This window comes from Daktulosphaira vitifoliae, unplaced genomic scaffold, assembly GCF_025091365.1.
Source record: "Daktulosphaira vitifoliae isolate Bord-2020 unplaced genomic scaffold, ASM2509136v1 Scaffold_2, whole genome shotgun sequence".
Lineage (NCBI taxonomy): Eukaryota > Metazoa > Arthropoda > Insecta > Hemiptera > Phylloxeridae > Daktulosphaira > Daktulosphaira vitifoliae.
The window spans coordinates 5801669-5826644 of record NW_026099573.1 but is presented as its reverse complement, the minus strand read 5'-3'; the positions used below and the strand labels follow the sequence as shown (position 1 = coordinate 5826644).

Below are 24976 nucleotides of genomic sequence, written 5' to 3'. Positions count from 1 at the left end.
AAAAATCAAGTAAGTCAGGTAGTCTATTCCTGTGAGTTGGCCAGTAAGTAGAACCAGGAGGTGAAATAGTTGAAAAACCGTAAGATAGAATAGAATTGTAAAATAGCCTCCCTCTAGGGTTTTCAACGCGACTACCCCATAATGGATGCTTGGCATTAAAGTTCATCGCTGGGGGAGAACTTGCGTCCTAATGAAGAAATAAGCTGCTCTAAGTGGGGCTGAGATATGTTTGGTCGAGGAGGACAGTATATTGCTGAAATAATTATAGGATTATGATTTATTGAAATTGAGATATTTGTTGCTTGGACAGTCTGTAATAGTACACTTGGTAGAAGGTGGTGTTGCATTAAGGATGAGATGAGAATTGCAGAACCCGTATGTGCCATACCATCTGGGTGGTTTGTTTTGTAAATATTGTAACCAGGAAAAAAATGTTTGGAGTTATCTATGTAGTGTGTTTCAGTGACTAGAGCTATATCAATTTTATTATCTATAAGAAAGTTTAAAAATTCAGATTCTTTTTGTTAAAAACCATTAGCATTCCAAAGAATGATATTAAGAGACTTATTATTAGTTTGATTATTTGTCATTATTTGGAATTAATTTGTTAATTACAGTGGTAAGTAATTGAATTAAGGGGTAAATGAGTTGCTTGAACTCTATTAAAAAAGAGGATAATTGGTTGTTAGATGAATTTTCTGGTGAGTTTATTTGAGAATCGACTTTACTTGAAAAACTATGGATTTGGGTATTTTGAGTAAGATTAGGAAATATTTTATTGTCTGAGATGTTAGGAGGGGTAGAGTGAGTCCCATCATTGGATCGCAACTCCTAATTTTTTACAATAGTGTTAATATTTTTAAGGGGTTTGTTAGATTTGAGATTTGACCGTTGTAAGTTTTTGTGTACTGAGCAACCACGGTAGTTTGCTGTGTGGTTACCTTTACAAAGAGCACAAGTAGGAGGGGTATCTTTTGATTTAGTACACTGTGAAGTGGGATGGAAGTCTGCGTAACGAACACATCTAGGAGGATGAGCACAATATCCTTTTGAATGACCGTATTCTTGACAATTTGAACATTGAATAATTTCACGACGTTTGTGAGGCTCTTCTACCTTTATTTTAGTATGGAGCAACGAAGTTAATTTGAATAATTCACTGTTCATTTGGGCGGGTTCAAGATCCACAAAAAATATTGGAAGGGGGTGCTTGGTATTTTTATGAATAATATTTGTAACTTGGCGGACAGAGTAGCCTAACTCTTCGATGGCAGCGCCAACTTCAGTAGTTGGTGTAGAGGGATGTAAGTTACGTATAACGATACGAAAGGCTTTTTGTTCACGGGGTTGATATGTGTGATATTCTGCATCACTTGTTTTTAAATAGTTGATGACTTTTCTGTACGAGTCAGAGTTAGTAGTTTTAATTTTTAGATTATTAGCTGATGATTTAAAGCTAAAGTTTTGAGAATCGATCAGTTTTATTAATTGATTACGCAATTCAATAAAATCAGCAACATTACGAACGAATATTGGAGGAAGTGGCGGGGTATGATTTATTTGAATATCAGTATTATTAGAATTTATATTTGATGTATCATTCGTTTCAATAGATTTTTCTGTATCATGAGAATGTAGCAAGTTAAACTTGTTGGTGCTTACAAAGATGGGTTTGGATTTCTTCATTTCGGATTTTTCAGTAGAACTGGTTGACGAAAGGTTACGTTTATAGTTATTTTTCACTGTTTGAAAACCCAAAAGAGTTTCATCGTCCGAAAAAACATCGTTAGAAGTGTTTGATAGATTAGAAACGCTCTGTATGCGATTCGCAGTGTTAATATCTGAATTATTTTTATTTTTAGATGTTTGTTTAGATTTAATTTGTGAACTGACTGATAGCGGTTTTATGGGGATAGACATTGAATGAGATAAGATAGGAACGACCGACGGCAAGACCGGGGAGTTCCGAGAGATAATTGATAGTTATTATGATTTGATGTTAGTAATAAGTATATTAAGATCACCAAATTGTAGTCAGTGAAGGATTTGGAACAATCAGCAACTTCCAAAAGACGGTAGATAAATCATTAGTGTAACAAAACGGATCGAATGGTATTCATTTTGAGATAATAGCACAATTATTAAGGTTAGAGAAAAATAAAATAACAGAGAACAATAGAACACGCACATATCGCTACGGAATACGACTTTATTAAGTTAAAAAAAAAAATTCAGATAATACGAGGCAAAAAGCCAAACGGTCAAAAAACCTCGTCTACAAATTAAAGAGGAACAAAAAAAACAGATATTAATAAAAAAAAATAGTTACTATTATATCAAATATACTTATTGTGCTATGTTGTATGTCTTCGAGTACTCACCGGTTATTAATCGCGGCATTATCGCTAAGCACGGCGGGTATACATCCCAAGTAAGCGATTGGTTTTAATTAGTTAGACTTAGATTGCAAGACGTTGGGACATCTCGAAATAAAATGCACTACATCATCACATTGTACTAATTCTATATACGCATCACCCAATATCATATAAAATCTATATAAATAAAAAAATCACAAAAAAAAGTATATATAACTTGACAGGTGGTATAATAACACGTCTGCCATGTTGATGGACCTAAATAATAATAAAATAGGGACACCTACAAAAACAATTTAGTAAAAAAAAAAATAATAAAACAAATTCGCCACACGTGCTTATGGCACAGCGCACTAAAAAAAATACTATGGCTCAGAAAATGGTAAACAAAAATTATACGTTACCAGTCCCGAAGGGCTAAAGAAACAGGAGGCAGGTTTAGCCGACGCCAATAAACGAAAAAATTACATTATAAAGTGCTGTAGCGGACACTCACGATAAATATATATAAAAACTACGATGTTGCAGCGCACATAACATCAATAAATATAATTAAAAAAAAATAAAAAAACACTCTTTTAAAGTACATCAAACTAAAAAGTTAAAAATTATTTTTAAGTGTGATTTATACGGGAAAAAATTAGTTTTTGGGGGATCCGGATCACTACGGTTCGGCGATCTGAATCATTTCGTTCACTATTTTGACCCGTTCAATGCGATCCGTTCGTTCGCGAACGACTCATCTCTAGTACACAGCTAACTATCTCGCACGCGCACAAACAAATCAAAACACCTTATCAAGATTATTTAACTGATAAACGATGTCGCTGTACGCATTCGGCTCAACCATGATTATTGAGAACACAAATATGTAAAAACATACAATAGACAAAAAATAAACTGATACTTTTTGTCATGCTACAATATTTTGGACTAACTATTACTCGGAGCAAAGAGTGGAAAAATACGTTTTTAGAGAAACCCTCTATTCTACTTGTACTAGAGTCTAGTAATTAGACTAACAAATTGGTAAATTGATGACCCAATTAGAATTGATTTTCTCTTTTAGAATGTGCCGATTTGGTTAGGAACTAGAAGGCTAAAACGAAGGGACAACTGAAGACAAAGCAAATTAATATTAAATACCATTATCTTTAACTGGATCTTACAGGTTTATAATAAAATTTAATTAATCTTTACCACAAATGCATAGACAAAATAAATAAAAAATTGGCAACTTACTTTCATAATCTGAAAAAAATACCATAAATTCTCTAATTTAGATACAATTATACATTATAATATTACATATTAAAAAAAAACTCAGAAAATAAAATACTTTAAAAAATTGAAATTCTAATATTTTACAAAATTATATATTTTTTATTGTTGAGATCCCTATTTGATTGCATACATACTATAATATAAAAGTACTTTTTAAAAGTATTCAAAATATTACTCAAGTGCTATTGCTTAAATATATATTGAACACTTTAAATTATTTGAGCTATTTTTTTTTTAAAGACTAAACACAATGTAACGAAGTTTTGCTACTCAAACGTTAAGTAGCATCAGATTTTTACATTTTTATAAACGCTCATACTTAAAAAAAATTGTGTATTAAAAACCGATAATGTAGGATTATAGATAATGCTATTATGTTTAATTTCATACATAAATATGTACATATTTTGTTTAATCATTCATTCCACTAGAAACTGTTATTGTTCAAGAACATATTTTATAATATTTCTTTTTAATTTTATGTTTAATTTAATTTTAGCTTTGTTGCGAAGCTGAGAAGGTATTGGTTTCACTATGATGTATTTTTTTTTTGTGTGTGTGTCTGTTACCACTTTTTCTCAGCTCTCACCGAACCGATTTCTTTCAACGATACGTCAAAAGATCACAAATCGTATCTAGTCGAAGACATTACCCTCAAAAATTGAAAAAATTCCCCTCGTTCACCGTAAATAGGGGAAACCTCCAAAAAATTACAAATTTAAAAATCGCTAATTTTCGAAATTTTTTCAATTTTTTTTACTAAAAACTGCCGTAACTTTTTCAAAAATGAACATATCAATATAATTTTTTTTTATAAATCCTTGATGTCTTTACCTATCATTTGGTATATTTTTTTTGTAAATTTGACACTTAACCTGCCTACAGGGGAAGATTTAAAATGACAACTTTTTCACCAAAAATTAACTTTTGAAAAAGTTCCGGAAAGTCTGACACTTTTATATACAGGGTGGCCCACCACTCAATGACAACTTAAATAACTTTTGATCCAGTTAATATTTTTAGCTGATTTTTTTTTTAAATAATAGTTATACGCTAGGTCTATAGCTATATCTCAATAATTGTGTTAATCCATACACTTTACAATAAGTTATAGCATTACAAAGTTAAAAAACCCAGCACAGGAGGGTTGCGAGCGACACAGTGGTGACGTGGCATAGTTGGATAGTGATTAAAATCACTATCAAAAAAAAAAACGCTGCGATGCAAATCTTTAGATAGTGTTTAATTTTAAAAAATTGGTGTATTATTACAAAAGCTACATGATCTGCTAGTTCCTTATTAATATCATGATTAAGATAAAGTTGTCAAATGAAAAAGAGATTATTAAAAAATATTATTTCTCATTAAAAAATTGTATTGATCACTACATTTTTTAAAAATTTATAGCCTTTTAAAGTAAAAAATGTAAAATATAAAATCAAGAAATTTCACACAAAAATAGTATTCGGTAGACATTTTCACCGTGAAGACAAAATATAGTCCGAAATTTTTTAAAATAAAATAGTACATTACATTAGCTTTAATTTAAGATATACAGGGTGGCCCACCACTCACTGACAACTTAAATAACTTTTGATCCAGTTAATATTTTTAGCTGATTTTTTTTATTTTATCTAAAGATTTGCATCGCAGCGTTTTTTTTTTGATAGTGATTTTAATCACTATCCAACTATGCCACGTCACCACTGTGTCGCAACCCTCCTGTGCTGGGTTTTTTAACTTTGTAATGCTATAACTTATTGTAAAGTGTATGGATTAACACAATTTTTTTTATTATTTTTGAAATAATATTATGCACTTACAATGAGTCTCTAGGTATCTTCGTATAGCATAAGAATTTCTTAATTTCTAATACGATTAATTTTTTTGAATGTGTATTTTAATATATATACGTTATGGGGTAAAACTTTGAATAACTTTTTAAGAATACACATTAGTTTAGTAATAGTAAAAAGCTAATTATAGTGAAAAATCAATATTTATAGTCATATTCGTACACATTCGAGGCATATTTGAAAAAAAAACTAAAAAAATTATAATATTTTCCAAAAATTACAAGATTTTTTACTTAAGAGGCTTATTACTCATAGAATATGAGGTACTAGAATGTTTAGTAGTCGATAACCCCTTGAAATTCAGTTTCGGATGTTTAAATTTTACTTAAACTAGTAGAATGCAGATTTTTTGAGATATTATTAAAAATTGAGAAGTAAAATATATTGATATGATTTTTAACTAATATCTGAAGTATTGTCAATAAAATATAATCCATCCATTTTTCAAAAATCATTTTAATTAAACATTTTAAATAATAACTTTGGCTGTACAATATCAACTATAATTTTAAGGTATGTCCCTTTATTACTGTAATTTTTCAAAATTATGGTATTCAGTGATAATTATATGTTTTTTAATTTTTTGAAATATCGTTGAACAAAATTGGTCCATTTGGAGCGGAGTATTCGAGTCAAATGACACAAAAAAAAACAATCTTTCATCTATGCATCAAAGCTAAAGTAATTATAGTAATACAAAAAATAAATTTGAATAAAATAAAAAATACTCACCGGATATTAAATCTCCTTGACATATACGACACATAATCGAATCAGTTAACCATTCATTTAAACATTTCTGATGTAACTGAGTTTTGCAACACTGAACTTCAGTAACATTAGAAATTAAATAATTTTTACATTTTATACATTCTATAAAATAAAAACATTGACACATTTTTACATTTATAAAATTACTTTGTTTACTCTATTATATAAATTTTATAATTCTAATTAATTTGTCTATGTGTATTTGAAAGTGGTTAAGTTATTGAATTTAGCTATAATGTAATATTATTATATTACATTGTAACATATAAAAATTTTTTTATAATAATTATTTTGACTAATTTCATATGTTAATAGAAATTTTGCGGACTGCAATATTTAGATGAATAGCTTTTAGAAGAGTCTATGTTACATTTACGTATGAAATTCATCGATATTATTACAAGAAAGTAATGCATTTCAATGTAGCAAAGATAATAATAGGGAACGTAAAAAGTCTTTCATCAAAACAGATTTAGATAGCAAAATAAGAACAATGAAAATACTCATTCAATGTAATAAAGAATATAAAGTACGTAAAATGTCATCTATATATTCCACCACTAAAAGTACAGGGAAAGTATGGATTGTTCTATATGTTATCAAATAATTCAAGACATATTAACCATAAATAATAAATTATAAACACCATAAAATTTAATAAATCATCATAGTTAAAAGAGCGTGAATTATCTTTTTACTCCCGATGATATCTTTAAAGCTTTTGAAAATTAAAGAAAAAAAACGTTTCTTCAATTGGACCTGATGGTATTTCTGCAAGATTTTTTTTATAATTATCGTTTTTCTTTATTTTTCCTTTATTTATTCTCTTTAGAAACTCCTTAAATGAAAGAACCTTTCCTTAAGTCAGGAATCCTTTTCTTGTTACAAATTATAGACTTATATCTGGCATTCTTCATATTTCTATAATTTTGTATAAGTAGTCTATAGGCTAATCAAATATTAATGACGTGGGGAAAGAGTTCAAGAGGAAGAATTCGAAAAAATGGAAGAACAGCGTCAAGGAATTATTAGAAGAAATTGGAGTGGACGAGGCCAGGTATATAATAGAAAGAGATGGAAGGAAATAGTTTTGGCGGCGAAGAATGAACGTAGTATGAAATTGATATTTAATAATTTAGTATTGTAATTTTTACGGAGAAATTATAAAAAATCATAAAGTAGTCATTACTTTTATGACAAACGCGTATAAAAATTGTGCTTGATACAAAACTTTTCATTAGTTGTTCATTATGAATAAATGGTCTGTAAGGAATTTATATCGAAGTCAAAATATACTATTTCGCTATAATAACTTACAAGTATGTGTTACTTATAAGATTTGTGGTTTGTAATAAAAGTTTTTTTTTTTAATAATATACATTAAAAAACATACAAAAACTGTATTTGTTTTATTTAAATTTCTTTCATGGAACATGAAAAATAAAAAAAAAAATTTAACATTTTTTCTTTTTGCTCAAAAAATGGTATAATCATAAAATTTTTAAAAATTTAGCAAGATGACCCATTATAAAATCCCAAACTTTTTAAAAAATGACTCCTTTGTTACAAACATTTTCATTTTTTATCAACAACTAGTGTAACCACCGCGCCATACCACGCCCTATATTGAAGCTATAAATAATTCAAATAACAGTATTATAAAATTTTAAAAAATTCTATACTTTCAAATGGTATTTGGCGGCATGTAGGGCAATTATGACCTAATCTAAGCCAATCATCTATACATTTGAAATGAAATATCTTTTTACAACATATTACTTTTGAAAGATCATTTGTTAGTGTGATTTTACATATTGGACAATCTAAAAAAAAAAAATAATTTATGAAAATTAGAAATATTATAAACATATAATTAGTTTTATTAAATAATTATTTTATTTTGTAATATTCTTCTCCAGAATATTCACTAACTCTTATAAAACTCATATCATGCAAAAATACACTGTTTAATAAATACATTTCTTTCTTGTTTTTCAATTAGTATGGTTTGTCAATAATTATCACGAGTCAACACTTTTCATTGCATCTCCGTGGCACCAATATTATGATGGGAAATAACAGCTACTCTTTAGAGTGAACTATTAAGGTTCATTTCGATGCCATAAGACACATTGGACCATTTAACCTTTTCATTTATATAACTAATAGTTGAAGTTATATATTATCCCATATAGAAATATTCTGAGTCATGATGCCATTCATGCCACCCACGTATTGACAGACAACTTTTTTGCCTATTATAAGATGGCTAAGAACCATTGACCTCCTTCTAATTCACATATTATCGCGTATCAAGTTATCATCATAGTTTTTTTTACAGACCAAACCAGTGTATTTTTGTGTGTATGTTGTTTTGAGATTTAACTTAACTTTTCTTACTTAGTTTAAAACGTATTTGTTAAAATAACCAACACTTTGCTTAAAAATATATACACTTAAATAATTTACAAATAATTCTCTTGTAATTAATATACGTTTGTTGTGCGGGCCCACGTGGTAAAAGGAATTAAACTTAATAAGAAAAAGAAAACACTCACTTTTCAATAAAACTTTAGAATGTATAATTTGATTGACACAATTAATAATACAATACACGTTATTTATTAATATTAATACAAATGAATAGAATAATAAAATAGAATGACATAGAATGATATAGAATGATTTAGAATGATATAGAATGATATAGAATGATTTAGAATGATATAGGATGAGTGTAACTAGCGCATACTAAACCACGCTGACTGTAGGGTACCTACAGTGGGAGTCCTTTGCCCATGGTTGCCCTAAAACCCTTGGTCAGCACATTCCTGTGTTCGACGACAGTCGGACGACCGTGTATTATATACTCTACACAATTATAAAATAATATTCAGGGGTTCTTAACACCTTCTATAATTGAACAAACGCCTTAAACAGCTATAAATCACCAGCCGAGATTCTATTATATCAAGATACTAAGTACGAGTAGTTTTAATACACTAACTACACTAATCAAGTAATAACTAGAATTTAAAGTACTTGTATTTATTATGTCTTTACGGATGATACTTTATCATTCTTCACTCAGATTATTAATTCTAAATAATTGGGTTAATATAAATTTACTTACTTCTTTTAGATAGTTTTCTTAAGGATTTATAATGCTTCTTTTTAATAAATAAATAAAGTTTTGACGCAAAAATGACTATATTCAATATCGTCTTAAAATGTACCCACGGCATAACGGAGTCGCGGCTAGTTTAGAATAGACTGGACAAAATAATTCTGCATTCTATATTGAATTCAGACCTTCAAAAATGGAGAAGAGCCGCTCGCTCACGAATGTATAAGCAGAACTAATCTTTTTTATATTATTTTTAATTACCCCCATCATGGGATTTTGTCGTCAGTGCTTTTTTGTTTATTGTATTAAATTGAACATAACATGATAATTATTTTTAAGATAAGATGCATAGAACACAATAATAAATTCAGCGCCGTAATTAAGGTGTGTCAAGGGCGATCTATGCCGCGGGTGTGAGCTTTTTGGGACGCCAAGTTCCTCAGAAAAAAGGTTTTTGAAATTTAAAACAAAAATTCAAACTAATTTCCCTTAACAGAAACGAGAGTAATATTAGCAATCAGAAATCAGTTTTTTGTGAGATAACTCTGGTAGCACTCATCAAGTTTTATCAAAAAAATCCCAGTCATCAGAATGGAATGAGTACGCGATATCAAAGCAAAACGTCGAGTGCTGACACGTGACTCGTGTGTTTTATCAATATATAAATAATAATAATAATAATAAAGCACATAATGAAGCCGGCGATGACGCCTAGACGGCTGCTTTCGAATCGACACAGTGTGCTTTGCTCCTGAAATTTTCCATCTTAGTGTACACTTGTGTCATGTTGGAATTTTATTTTTCTTCAAACCTTTACTTACGCCTTCTCTTCTCATATTCCCAAATTTCCAATTTCCCAATATACGAGTAGGTTGAGAAATAAACGCTAGTCAGGGTAAGTAGACAATGTCAATTAATGCCATACGAGACTTTAGTTAGTGTATACTGTATACGCTCAACTAGTATTAAATAAGTGATATCGAAAACGTTATTGGTAGTTTAAGTTGGTTTTCAGAAATTACTTTGAACAGTTCTGACGTTTAGCAACTTTATATTTATTTAAATAGTTTAAGAAACAACAAAAAAAAACCTTTTTAAATTTCAACACAACAAAGAAAATGCCACCGAAAAAACCTTCTGAAGCTGAATATAAAAAAATGTTTCAATGAAAACAGATGAAGTTAAAAAGATCGTGACACCAACAAAAGACTTCTTTTTTGTAATGCCCAAGCCAAATACTGCTAATGATAGTTCAACGACAGAATCTACTTCTCATGTTCATGTGAGTAATGCTATTGTCCTGGACCTAGAAATTATAGAAAAGGATGATAGTTCAATAACGAAATCTGCTCCTTCTTCCTCTTCCCGTGAAAGCAACATAAATGTCTTAAATCAATAACCTGGAGAGGAGTATAACCGTACTGCTGATAGTAGCAAAGCATTAAATTCAGTAGAAAGCTCAAGTAGTGCAGAATTGAATCTTGATTTTAACGATCCCCAGACTTGGACACGAGAAAACTCAAAAATTAGTGTAGACCACGGACCAGACCAGGGGGATGACATCGATGTGTAACCGACAGTAAATCACAGACAGTTTGACAAGAAATGGTTCTATTAAATTCTGGCGAATGGCGAGAAAATATGGAGATCCTAGCTGATTTATTCCAGAAAAAAAGACTTTTTGTACTACTTTCCTTGTAAACTTTTTGAACAAAATATATTAAGTGTTTTTTGCGAAACCGGTTTCTCGAACTGGAAACATTTAAATCCTGCTAGTTCTATGCATGAAAACTCGCTGTATCACAAAGAGAATTACCTGAAATGGAAGGAATTTGAAAGAGGCATTAAGAAAGGGACATTAATCGACGATAATTCTGAAGAATTAATTCTAAAAGAAAAATAGAAATGACGCCATATTCTTAAGGTAATATTGGATGCAATTTTACATTGCATTAAAAACAATGATACATTGAGGGAATCATTAGAATTTATTGGACATCCTAATTGTGGTAAATTTTTAAACACTACTGAGCTATCAATCATTATGATTTCACAATTGCAAATCACGTTATATCTCATAACAAGAACCACATATCATATTTTTCGCCTGTCATTCAAAATGAACTGATAAATTTAGTTGGGAAGAAAGTAAGGAGTACAATAATTTCAAATATAGTAGATTCAAAATATTATTTTATGTTGGATTATACATCCCATTAGGAGCAAATGTCACAGATCATTAGATATGTTCGATGCAGTCGAACCGAATGTACCATCGAGGAAAGCTTCATCGATTTCATAAAGCTTGCCGTCAAAACTGGAGATGCAATGGCAAATCAAATAACTTCAAAGCTGTTTGATGACGGATTTGATATTAACAACATTAGAGGTCAAGCTTACGACAACGGCGCCATTATGGCGGGTAAATATAACGATGTTCAAGCAAAAATATTAAATTTGATTAGGTTTCCCCAGTTTGTCCCATGCTCTGCCTATAGCTTAAATTTCGTAGCTTTTCATGCAACCAGATGTTCTCCAAAAAAGTAATAACATTTTTTTGGGATAGTCTAAAATTTATTTAATTACTTTGTGAGGTCAAATCGTTGGGAAATCTTAGTTTCTACTTTAAAGACTAGTCTAAAAAGTCATAGTGATACCCGATGGTGCACCTGAAGTGAAGCTACAAAAGCTCTCATGTTTAATTTCATAAATATAATTGATTTATTCAATAAAATAAAGGTTGAGGAAGATAATGATTTCAAGTTCAGATTCTGAAACTGCTGATTCAAAATCATTTCTAAAGTTACTTTTGGACTATAAGTTTATATGTCTTCTTGTTTTTTGGATGTTATTTTATCTAAAATTAATAGGATTAATATACTTTTGCAGGGAAAATCTATAACGATACTGGATGGGTCTAATTTAATAGAAGGGCTTGTTGAAGAAATTTTCCCTTAGGGAAAATGTTTTGCAAATAGCTAGTCAAATTTCTGAGTCCATAGATATAGAACCAGGATTTAACAACAGAAGAAGAAGAAGAAATGTTAACAAAATGCCAGGCGAGCTTTACTCTGACGAGTCATACAATTAAAAGAAAATGACTAATTCAAAATTTTTTGCTTGCAAATTGTTGATGTGATTCTATCTTAACTGAATAAACAGTTTTGTATCTTTAAAAGCGTTGAAAATGACTTCAATTTTCTAACGGTTAAATCACTTAAAATATTTTCTGTGGAAGACATAAGACGATATTCCAATTATTTAGCCTTAAAATATGATAAAGATTTAGATGCTTTTGAATTTGTTAACGATATTGAAAGTTTTAAGTTTCAAGCATCTTCTCACATGGAAGATTTAGAATCTCTGAGCCATTTAGAAATTTTACAATTCATTAGTGGTTTGTTTAAAGGTCATTTAGTAAATTGAAATTAATAAAAAATTATTTAAGCTTTTCCACTGGACAGGAAAGGCTTACTAATATGGCCATTTTGAGCATAGTAAGAGAATCGTCTTCGTCCATAGATTTTGATGATTTTATTGATAAGTTCACCAGTTTGAAGGTGAGGAGAATGCAATTTTAGTTTTTTCTAGATACCCAAATTGTTTGTTTTCCAACCTTATATTCGTTTATTTTGCCTTTTGGTGTAATTTGTTGTTTTTTTTTTTATTATGTATTTTATGTTTCTGTATTACTCGAACTCCTTGTACCTATCTAGAAAGTTTGGAAAATAAAAAAAAATATTTTGAGTATATTTTTTTCTTTTGTTAAAATATAGGGGGCGCCAATCTGACCCTCGCCGCAGGTGTCAAATTCCTAGTTACGGCTCTGAATCAATTTAACATGTATATACATATATAATAGCTAGTGTATAACAGTGTATATGTTATGACAGATAAATCTATTATTTGTTTGTATACTAGTAATATAAAATACAGATTATACATTTTTCATTGATAAATGTAAGATGTGCAATACAAAGCATTAGGCATTTTACGACATAAGTTACACATTATTCTTGAATTATTAACTATGTAACACTTTTTAAGTTCATCCGATATGCCCTGTAAGGATGTCAACTATGTATTTTTAAATCTTCTTCGCCTTAACCCCAACTACTTGGGGTCGGCCACCTTTATCCTAAACTTCCACTTGACACGATGTCCAACATCATTTACGTTTATATCAGCTGTCCTCATAACGCATTCAATAGCATCCCTCTGTTACATAATTGGTCATACTGTTATCGTCTAGTGTGTTTCGTGTAACTTGTTTACACAGTCTTATAAATAATTATTATTAATTGTAATATAATATGAATACTTTTCATCTGTTCACGTCTTATTATGGTCTAATTAAATAATATCATGGTGTCAGGTGTTATCGAAATTAAAATATTTTGATAACAAGTCATACAATAATGTCAAAAAGTCGTAAAGTCACTTTAGAAGAAGAAAAAGAAGAAATGTCTACTGGTTTAACTGGGAATATTCAGCCATTATCTTTGGATGGTAATTTATCATGAAATTAATCCGAATGGATACAAGAATTTAATTTATATTTGTCAACTACTGGTTATGATTCTTTAAGTGAGCAGAGAAAAGTATCTATTTTTCTACACTTTATTAGAAAACGATCCCTTAAAATATTCAATTAATTTAATATTGATATTAATAAAGCAAAGTTAAAAGAAGTAATAACCTTTCTCTAATTACTTCATCCCTAAAAAGAATATCATCATTGAGCGACATAAATTTTTTATTCGCTTACAATCAGCTGATGAAATCATTAGTGAATATGTCGCTGATTTAAAAACAGAAGCATGTCATGTGCATTTGATAGTCTTCTCGAAAGTCTAATTAAAGATGTGGTGATTTTTGGTCTGCATGATAAATGGCAACAAATAAAGCAAAATTTATTGAAAGAAGATGGATTAACATTAGACAGAGCGATGGAAATTAGAACTTCAATAGAATTATCAAAACAGCATATGGAAGACTTGGTTGTTGGTTCAAAAGAGGAGAATGTTTTAGCGATACAGACGAAGAGAGAGTCAAATCAAAAAAAGTCAGATAACAGAAATCAAAGAAAGTCATTACAATCACTAACAAGGTACACTATCTTTAAAAATACTACTAATGTTCATAATAACAATACTTGTACACATTGTGGTCAAAACATAAATACAAATGTCCGGCCATAGGTGTTAAAGCGATACTTGTAATCGTTTTAATCATTTTGCTAAATATTGTAAATCGAAGGCTATTAGAGCTGTCATTGAGTCTCCTACTGATAACTTTTTTATAGATACTATTAGTACTATTGTTAACACTGTTAATAATAATGTTAAAAACAATTTAGTTTGGTTAGTTGATTTGTATATAAATAATCAGATTTTTAATGTTAAATTGACATCGGTGCTCAAGTTAATATCATCTCAATAAGTAATTCATGGGTAAGCTCTATTGTCTTAGTAGTTAAAGAGAATAAAAAATTAAGGATATGTCTAGATCCAAGAAATCTAAACAAAGCAATTAAAAGGTCACATTATCCACTTCCTAATTTTGAAGGAATAAAAACACAACTGTCTCAAGCAAGTTACTTTTTTACTCTTGATGCAAATTCTTGTTTTTGGATGATACCTTAAAATGAAGAAAGTTCTAATCCTTGTACATTTAATACTCCTTTTGGTCGTTATAAATTTTGTAGATTACCCTATGGTCTAAATTGTGCGCCTGAAATATTTCACAGAATAATGACAGAAATGTTTTCGGATATAGAGAGTGCCATTGTGTATATTGATGATATTATTGTAATAGGTACTATTAAAGAAGAACATGATGAACATCTTACAGAAGTGTTTGAAAGAGCTAAGGAAATTAATTTAATAAAAATAAATGTAAACTTGGAGTGACAGAATTTAAATTTTTGGGTCATGTCTTTAATAATCAAGGTGTTACACCAGATCCTGATAAAATCAAAGCAATTATTAATATGCCTAGTCCCAATTCTGTAAAATTCTGTTTCCCAATTCTGTTTTTGGGCAATGTTGAATCATTTAAGTTCCTATATTCCTAATTTAGCAGATGAAACTGCAAGTCTACACTCTTTACTTAAATAAATATAGTTTAAAAAAACTAAAAAACACGCTTTTAAAGCACATCGAACTAAAAAGTTAAAAATAATTTTTATAATAAGCTTAAAATAATAATATACGAAAAGTACTAGTATTATTGTTTTAAGCTTATTATAAAAATTATTTTTAACTTTTTAGTTCGATGTGTTTTAAAAGCGTGTTTTTTAGTTTTTAAAACTATATTTATTTTTCATTTTTTAGTTACATGTTATGATAGTAGTTACTATCAATGTTATGGTTGTAACGGGTAAAAGGGAATCAGGATTCGATTCCGGAGAGGGAGTCAGAGAAACGGCTACCATATCCAAGGAAAACAGCAGGCGCGCAAGTTACTCACTCCCGGAACGTGGAGGTAGTGACGAAAAATGACAATACGGCAATCATTCCCCGTAATCGGAATAAATACACTATATATCTCTTAATGAGAATAAAGCGTAATAATATAAGTTTTAATAGTAATTAGAATATATATATATACAAGTAAAATGACTTAGGTACGTAAACGTATCATGCACGAGGTATAGCGGTATTTTGTGGTCGGGCGTGGCGGGGGGAACGTTATACACGAGGTATATACGGCGGCAGCGGCGTCGGCTGTAGGGATATATAAATGAATATTAACATATACGTACATATAAATATTAATATATATATATATATATTAATATTAGCGGCGATGGTAAGAATATATAATTTTCGCATAATATCTCGGCACTTTCACTGGCGTTGACGACGCGATGTCCAGCCTGATCCTCGGGCGTCAAAAGATTAGCAGCGTAGATGACGATGGTACGCGAGTGCGGATCGGTTTGTTGACGTTGTCACTTTGACAATGAGAAGAAGACTACGGTCATGACAAAATAGATAGGTATGTCAGCAACAAACGAGTTTTGGACCGTTTAACGCATCCCGCCCTTCTCACCCCGCCAAAATACAATTCTTTAAATCAAATACTTGACAGCAACTTTAATATTTTGTATTGTTTTTTATGATACCTTTTACTATTATTGATTGATATCAATCTATTGTGATATCTATACTACAATATAAACAAATATGATCAATTTGCAAATTATTTGATATGAAATGATTATGCCGGGTATATTGAATAAAATGAACAGCGTTTATTTTAACTTGATATACTTACATACTTCTACTTAAATTTATATTTTTAATGACAAAATGCCTGTTTGTGAGTTTTTTGATTGTATTAGTAAAAAAATAAAAAAGTAACCTTGAATCGATTTCCAAATATCCAGTCTTAAGAAAAATCTGAGAAAAACAAGTAAGATTAGGCCAAATAACTAAAAAACCGATAAATTTTGATTCTAGTAAAAACAAGTAACTCTTAATTAACATTATCATTTTTTTTCAGAATCCTAAATAAATTACACTATTATTTCATCGTTATATTTATATTTAGCTGTTTATTATGAGCTTGTTAAATTTCATTTAGCTGTTGTTTGTTCATTGCATTTTACAAATGATAATTATGCAATTCATTCCAATAATAAGGATAGGAAAGTTTTAAAATGAAATGCTATTCCATAATATAATATTATTTAAATATCATTTATTTTTTAATCATTCATCAATGAAGTGCAATTTTTTATATTACAAAATTGACTTTTTAGAGAAAAATCATGTGTTCCTGTTGTTAAGTGTACAGAAAAATACAAAGGTAACCTTTTTCAAGACTTTGATGTTAAACCTCTCGAGGAGAGTTTAAAGAGTGAAATAGAAAATAATATATTATTCCAAGAGTAATACACACATTTATAGTATATTTACAGTGCCGGATGTTGAAACTCTAAGGGCACCGGTGCGAAAAAAAAATTTAGGGGCCTCTAATTTAAAAATGTTATGAAAAAAGTCAGAAGTATACAACTATGATAACTCTATAGTTACAAAATAATGGAGTACAAAGTATAATAAAATTAATAGTATATTATTATCTACAGAATAAAGAAAGCCTTCAATATAATAGTAAAAAGTAAAATGTTTAGATGTTCTATTTTAAGATAAATGTTTTCCTTGACTTTGCATTGGCAAAATTGTTAACTATTATTTCAATATTTAGAGTTTTAGTTCTTTCCTTTTCTATACTTAAAATTGATATACTAGAAAGATAAATACTAAACAATCGAATATCGATCAAACATTTACAATTACCATTCACCATCATTGGGAATAAACTAAATAAACTTTCAAAGTAAAATACAATACATCATTTGAAAAAACAAAATATACATTTTCAAAGAGTCTGGGCCCCGGGACAAGTGGTGCATTGTACCGACGGTTTATCCGGCACTGTTTATTTATATTCTACTCAATTAATAGTATAATTATTCTAAAAATTATTATATTTTAAATAATTAGATTACAAAACAAGTGTGAGGATTATGAAAACAAATATTTAAAAATTTTGGATGAAAATAACGTTTTAAAAACAAATTATACTGCTGTAATAAATAAACTTAAATGTTACAATAATTTCATTAATTTGGAAGATCATTGTTTTGAAAATCACTGTAGTGATATTTTATCACAATTATTCAGACTAACTCAGATTCAACTTATTCTTCATAAGAAATATATTTCAGAAGTCTGCATGGTGACAATCTGTCAAAAGCTCCTAAAATTTTTACAACATTAACAAACAAATTAATGTTAAATAATGGAGAGTATAATATACCCAAAGAAGTGGTAGAATGTTTAGTTAGAACAAGAACTTATATAAGGCTAAATAATTTAAATAATCAGTTAATTTGTCAAAAATTAAAGAAACAAAAGTTTACTTAATAAATAAATGTATGTAATAAGTAAAATTAAATTACCAAGTAACATTAGGCCAGTTCGCCTTAGAGTACTGTGCTAACAAACCAACCTCTTGGCTTTATAAAAAAAAAAGTAACACTAATGTAAAGCAAATTATATATCAATTAATTCAATGAAAGCATTTCTAAATATTAAGTATATTATATACATAATATTCCATTGTTCCTCTATACGTTACAAATTATTTTTGCACAATATTAAATATTAATGCAAAAATGATAATATTATCACTATATTTATGGAAAATGACCATACAAATATTCGGCCAATGAAATGAGGCGAACCAGCTATAGATGGGATGAGGAGTGGGTTGCGTATCACAAAGTTGCTGACATAACTATCTATTTTGTCATGACTATGGTATCATTAGCGGCGGGACGTCGTCGGCCGTGCCGCACTTGCTGGACATTGCACCGCGGCGTATAACGCGCGGTGTTGGTCAGTCAAATACTCATAAAATAGGGCGACGGCTGATAAAGGTGGCACGAGTCGTGGGGCATCGTGTATAACGAAACGACGCGGGGCCGTGTCAATCACAATAAAAATTTGTTATATATATATAATTGATGACATGCACGCGTTTTCCTGATTTCAATCTACCCTTTTGTATTCAAACTGATGCCTCTATCACTGGCCTTGGCGCTGAACTTTTCCAAATATCACATGGGGGTAATCGAGATAGTATCTCTTTTGCAAGTAGAACATTGTCCACAGCTGAAAAGAATTATACTATCACTGAAATAGAGCTATTGGGTATTGTCTTTGCCTGCCAGAAATTTCGAATATATATTCTTGGTTATCCTATCCATTTATACACTGACCATCAAGCCCTTGTTTTTTTGTATTCGTGTCGACTGAGGACCCCTCGTCTCACTCGATGGACACTTCTCTTACAAGAATACAATCTTAATATTGTCCATTGTCCTGGTAAATCCAATCAGTTAGATGTTCTATCCCGCCACCCGGATGGTCGTGACCAAGTTACTCCTGAAGATCCTATTATTTGCCAAATCACTGTACCTCCTAATTTTTCATCTGAAATGTCAGACATTCTTAAAAATTTACCACTTGAACAGCGTAAGGATCCTAAACTGGGAAAAAATCATAATTTCATTAATATATCTGATAATCTACGTCAACCAGTCTGGCTTAAACGATATATAATCCTAAATCATATCCTTTTCTTTCGCAAAAATCCTTTGTGTACTTGGTTATTATGTATACCAGCACATTTGATCCATTATGTAATTACATCGTTCCATCAACTTTATGGTCATGTTGGTCCAAAAAAGACCGCTGATATTATTGCAAAATTTTGTACATTTGCTCAATTCCATAAGACTATTCGCCTACAATTCGATCATGTGATTTATGCCAGCGAACTAAACACTCTACTACTCGCCGTGAAGGTACTATGCAACATGCAATTTCATCAGGTCCACTACAGAAAATTCTTGTTGACATTTTTGGTCCACTTCCTATGGGGCAATACCGATACACATACATATTTGTTATCCTTGATAATTTTACTCGTTATGTTAAATTATATCCTTTATGTAAGGCCACAGCCAAAGCTTGCACTCATAAAATCGTCCATGAATTTATCCCCTCTTTTTCATTTCCTCGCCAAATTGTATCAGATCATGGTCGTCAATTTATAAGTTTAATTTGGGTCAAAACCTTAGAATCTTTAGGTATCCTAGTAACATATACATCTGTTTATCATCCTCAGAGCAATCCTGCAGAGCGGGTCATGAGAGAACTTGGTCGCTTATTTCGCACATATTGTATTTCTCATCATCAAGACTGGCCTCGTCACTTAGCTTACGTTGAATGGATTCTTAATAATACTCCACACGAATCTCTTAAATTTACTCCACACGAACTTTTCCTTGGAACAAATAATTACAATCCACTTGAAACCTTATTATTTTCCATTTGTATCCTCACATTCAAATTGATCATTTGCATATTCTCCACAATCCATCAATTTTTCCGCCTATCTTGAAACAGATCATTTTCGCTAGCTCAAATAATCTGTTTGGGGGGTTTCTGTGACGTAAAAAATTGACCTATCATTAATAGTACTATTTAACACATTAGTAAATTAAATTAGTTATTGTGAACATCATATAATTAAGTGTAACTGCTCGGCAATTGGTAATGCGGTGTTATTGTCTAGATAGTATTAATTTCGTGGTGAATAAAAACTAATTTTGAACATTATAATTCAAATAACATAATTAAATTTTCCTAAATGCAGTCACACATTCCCTTTTTCTATTTTATCTGTTGTACAATTGTTCATAACAAATTATCATGGTGATAACAAAACGCCCAGCTGACCGCTACAGTACTGTCAATCATTCAACCGGTCCCAGATATCTGTCAACGAGGCATGCACTGATGTCGGCGTTTGTTTCCCCTTTCCGGTCCATGTGTGTCGTCGCCGTCAAGTGGTCTGGCCGTTTTTGTTCAAATGTGTTTTGGACGGTCATCTATTCTGTTTCCAGCCTTCTACTTATCGTTTTTCATTTTGTACACGAACACCTCATAGCTGCCTAACTTTACTTTTGGCCCTGGCGATCGAGCCATGGGTGAAGATTCATTTGTTGGCTACGGCCTGGGCATCATGATAATATAATTTGGTAACTTTGTACAGCATTCCCGTTTTCCTTTATTTTGTCCATTTCATTGTTTCCTCTATTCGTGCATTGTCACGAGGTTTCTTTAAAAATGACATTAATATATTTAAATATTTTAATATGATTATTCTATCTGATCTCTTGGCATATTTGCTCATTGACTATTGGTAAATTATGATAAAATATCATTTTCGTCCATTCTATCATTAATTTTATTATGTTGAGTGTAATAAAACCTCATGTTGGACCAATCTAGACGTGCTTAGCAGTCTCAAGGCTCGGTATAAAAGGCCTAGATCCATATTGACCGATGTCATGTTCTTAGTTTGAGCATTATTGCAATGATAACCATTTTATTTTATTCAATATTGGAAAGTACGATCCTGTCCCTTGGTCAAATCGAACATAGTCAATACAGCAGTGTCAGAGATTATTTTCTCCCTCATGTCCCTTTTATTTTATTTGTCCTTTAGCTCATTTAATAATTTGTAATAATTTTAACTATGACTTGAAATATGTTATATAAAAGAATTTGTAATTTTATTTTATTTTGAACATTTGTAACTGACATTTATTTTATTGTACTTTGGGCATCATTATTTTAGTTAAACTCATTATATCAAATAGAACATCATCGCCTATACTACTTGTCTACCAGTTTTTAATTCCTTTTCCCCTAGAGTTAAGGCAAAAACTTAGTAAATTAAAACAACAAATATATCAGTTATATTTAAAATTCCACTATGCTCCGGTCTGGTAGAGCCTTGGCTAGTGGTGAATTCAACTCCGTTTGGGTTTATGTGCTTCATCGGTGATAACCTCACGGTTAGTTATCGGTGAACGTCACAGCGTGTTAAGAAGATACAACTTGGCTTTGGGATGAAAATTACGAAAGTATTTTTAAAAAGGTAAAGCAGTGTATAACTACACGACCTGTTTTGGCTTATTTCAATCCGTCATTACCAATTAAACTGTCCATAGATACTTCGCAATTTGCAGTAGGCACAGTAATTACGCAAATTAATAAACCTTGTGCTTATGCTTCACAGTCGCTTATTATAACACAACAAAACTATGCATAAATTGAAAAGGAGCTGTTTGCTATTGTCTTTGAGTGTCAACGATTTCACCAATATTTATAAAGACAAACTGTTCAAGTGGAAACTGATCACAAACCATTAGTTACACTTTTTAAAAAACCTTTACATTCAATTCCAATCAGACTGCAAAGAATGATGTTGAAGATTCAATCTTATAATTTGAAGGTAGATTACGTTCCAGGAAAACAATTAGTTTTAGACACTTTGTCTAGAGTGCCATTACATGATCTTGAAGAAGAATTAGTCTTACATGTAAAATCATTCATAGAAAATCTTGCTATAGAAGAAACATAAATTGAATAAATTAAGAAAGAAACTGCAAATGATTCAGTTTTAAAAAAGATTATCCAAGTATATTTAACAGGTTGGCCTACCAACAAAAACTTAATTGAAGATTGTCTTAAACATTATTGGTGTTATAGGGATGAAATTAATGTCATTGATAATTTAGTTTTTAAAGGTCGTCGTCTTGTTATTCCATATAGTCTAAGGTCACAAATGTTAAACTTAATTCATGAAGGACATATGGGTATTAAAAGATGTAGAATTCAAATTAAAGATATTCTTATTTGGCCTAATATAACAAATGATATTAAGAATATTGTTGAAAGTTGTGAAATTTGTGTGAAATATAATAAAGGCAATAAAAGAGAACCGATGATAAGTCACCCGATACCTGATTTACCATGGCAAAAATTAGGTGTAGATTTTTTCTATTATAATAATAAAACATACTTATTGGTGGTTGACAATTTTTCTAAATATTTAGAAATAACTCTACTTGTTAATGAATCTAAGGCAAATGTAGTAATTAACCAACTTAAAACTATTATTGCTAGATTTGGTATACCATTGGAATTAATATCAGATAATGGACTACCATATAACTCACAAGAGTTTAAGTGTTTTACTATGTACTAGGGTATTAAACACATAACGACTAGTGCTAATTATCCACAGTCTAATGGATTAGCTGAAAGAAGCATACAAACGGTAAAGAAATTACTGAAAAAAGCAATGGATTTTGAAAAAGATCCTCATATTGCCTTATTGCTATACAGAAATACTCCAAAAGGTTAATTGTGTTCTCCAGCTCAACTATTAATGTCTAGAAATCTAAGAACTATAATTCTTATCACAACTTCATTTCTAAAACCTAAATTTATTAACACTGATGAATATAAAAATTTAATTTTCAATAAAAATAATTAATCAAAATCTTATTATAATAAAAAACCGTAAAATGAAACAACCCAGCACAGGGGGGACGCGGCACAGTGGTGACGTGGCATAGTTGGATCAAGTATAATGATATCTGACAGTGATTAAAATCACTATCAAAAAAAAACGCTTCGATGCAAATCTTTAGATAGTGTTTAATTTTAAAAAATTGGTGGATTATTCCAAAAGCTTCATAAACTGCTAGTTCCTTATTAATATCCTGATTAAGACAAAGTATGTCGAATAAAAAAGAGATTATTAGAAAATAGTATTTCCCATAAAAAAATTATATTGATCAATACACTTTTCAATAAGTTATAGCATTATAATGTTAAAAATGTAAAAAATAAAATTGAGAATTTTCACACAATAATAGCATTTGGTAGCCATTTTCACCTTGAAGATAAAATAAAGTCCGAAATTTTTTTTTTCCATGATAAAGTATATTACATTAGCTTTAATTTAAGATATATATAAAAGTGTCAGACTTTCCGGAACACTTTCAAAATTTAAGTTGAAAAAGTCAATTTTTTGTGAAAAAGTTGTCATTTTGAATCCCCCCCTGTAGGCAGGTAAAAAGTCAGATTTATAAAAAAAATATACCAAATGATAGGTAAAGACATCATGCATCTACAAAAAAAAGAATTATATTGATCCATACATCTTTCGAGAAGTTATAGCATTATAAAGTTAAAAATATAAAAAAGAATTTTTTTACAAAAATCGTATTTTTTTTATTAAGTTTAATGTCTGTTTTCACCATGAAGATAAAATAAAGTCCGAAATTTTTTTTTACCATTATAAAGTATATTACATTAGCTTTAATTTAAGATATATATAAAAGTGTCAGACCTTCCGGAACACTTTCAAAAGTTACGTTGAAAAAGTTCTACTTTCTATATGCATTTTTATGTTTTGAATCCCCCCTGTATTTAGGGAAATGGTCCGATTTAAAAAAACAGTATGTCGAATGAAAGATCTATATAAATACTACTTCTCATAAAAAAATTGTAATGATTCATACATTTTTCAAAAAGTTATAGCATAATAAAGTTAAAAATGGAAAATACAAAATCGAAAATTTTCACACAAAAATAGCATTCGGTAGCCATTTTCACCATGAAGATAAGATAAAGTCCGAAATTTTTTTTTTTCATGATAAAGCATATTACATTAGCTTTAATTTAAGATATATATAAAAGTGTCAGACCTTCCGGAACATTTTCAAAATTTAAGTTAAAAAAATTAATTTTTTGTGAAAAAGTTGTCATTTTAAATCCCCCCTTGTGGGCAGGTTAAGGGTTAAATTTATGAAAAAAATATACCAAATGAAAGGTAATGATATTATGCATCTATATAAAAAAGAATTATATTGATATGTTTATTTTTGAAAAAGTTATGGCACTTTTAAGTAAAAAAAATTGAAAAAATTTCGAAAATTAGCGATTTTTAAATTTGTAATTTTTTTGGAGGTTTCCCCCTTTTACGGGGAACGAGGGAATTTTTTTCAATTTTTAAGGATAATGTGTTCGACTAGATACGATTTGTGATCTTTTGACGTATCATTGAAAGAAATCGGTTCGGTGAGAGCTGAGAAAAAGTGGTAACAGACACAAAAAAAA

The 24976-nt window shown here is 30.0% G+C and overlaps 1 protein-coding gene across 1 annotated transcript in view; it reads right to left on the bottom strand.

The window, feature by feature from the left end:
- Window positions 1-2086: 2086 nt before the first annotated feature.
- Window positions 2087-24976, bottom strand: part of LOC126898871 (uncharacterized) — a 24118-nt gene continuing 1228 nt past the window's right edge. The window contains exons 2-4 of the mRNA XM_050673280.1: window positions 7972-8112; window positions 6251-6391; window positions 2087-3629 (exon numbers count right to left, since the gene is read on the bottom strand). Of these exons, the coding sequence (XP_050529237.1) occupies window positions 3568-3629; window positions 6251-6391; window positions 7972-8112 (344 nt within the window). The 3' untranslated portion in view covers window positions 2087-3567. The remainder of the gene's footprint in view (window positions 3630-6250; window positions 6392-7971; window positions 8113-24976) is intronic.